Consider the following 617-nt stretch of genomic DNA (forward strand, 5'->3'; position numbering starts at 1 on the left):
CCGGAGACAAGTTAGTCAAAGCCACATAAGGATTAGGAACCGGTACTGTAGGTGTCTTTAAAACCGCGTTAATTGCCCACAAATCATGCGCCATTCTATATTTACCAGTGCCAGCTTTCTCTACAGGTAGGATGGGGGTGTTCCACTCTGATGTTGAAGGTTCAAGTACACCAACCTCAATTAAACCTGCGATAGTTTCTGAGATACCTGCTTCTGCTGCTGGTTTATGTGGGTACTGATGAAGATAAATCGGAGGTGTAGGCTGAACCTCAAAAGAGATAGGGGCACACTGAGTCAATCCAACATCTGTAGGGCCCTGTGACCACAAAGTATCAGGCAATGAAGCTAAAAGTTCTGCAACCATAGGGTGATCTGTCTTTTCCCTGCCATGGTCTCTAGAGATCTGTTCATGCTGTAATGCAACAATGTCATTTGCCTGCAGCTGAATGCACCAAGTCCTGCAACTGGGAGAGAAGGAGACACAAGGAATCTGAGAAGGAACCCAGTCATTAGTTTCAACTGCTTTTTTAACCATAGGACCTAAATCTTTCGCTTGGTGTTCAGGATGTAGTGCTAAAGACACATGAGGCACTGCTTCTTGTCCCATTTTGTACCCC

The 617-nt window shown here is 45.4% G+C and overlaps 1 protein-coding gene across 1 annotated transcript; it reads right to left on the reverse strand.

The window, feature by feature from the left end:
* Positions 1 to 178: 178 nt before the first annotated feature.
* Positions 179 to 617, reverse strand: LOC106527544 (uncharacterized; the record flags this gene model as incomplete). Its single annotated transcript, XM_014022468.1, is given in 1 exon segment — positions 179 to 617. A coding segment is annotated over 1 exon segment (439 nt), but the record flags the coding sequence as incomplete, so codon positions are not given.

Source organism: Austrofundulus limnaeus, unplaced genomic scaffold (genome assembly GCF_001266775.1).
Source record: "Austrofundulus limnaeus strain Quisiro unplaced genomic scaffold, Austrofundulus_limnaeus-1.0 Scaffold331, whole genome shotgun sequence".
NCBI lineage: Eukaryota > Metazoa > Chordata > Actinopteri > Cyprinodontiformes > Rivulidae > Austrofundulus > Austrofundulus limnaeus.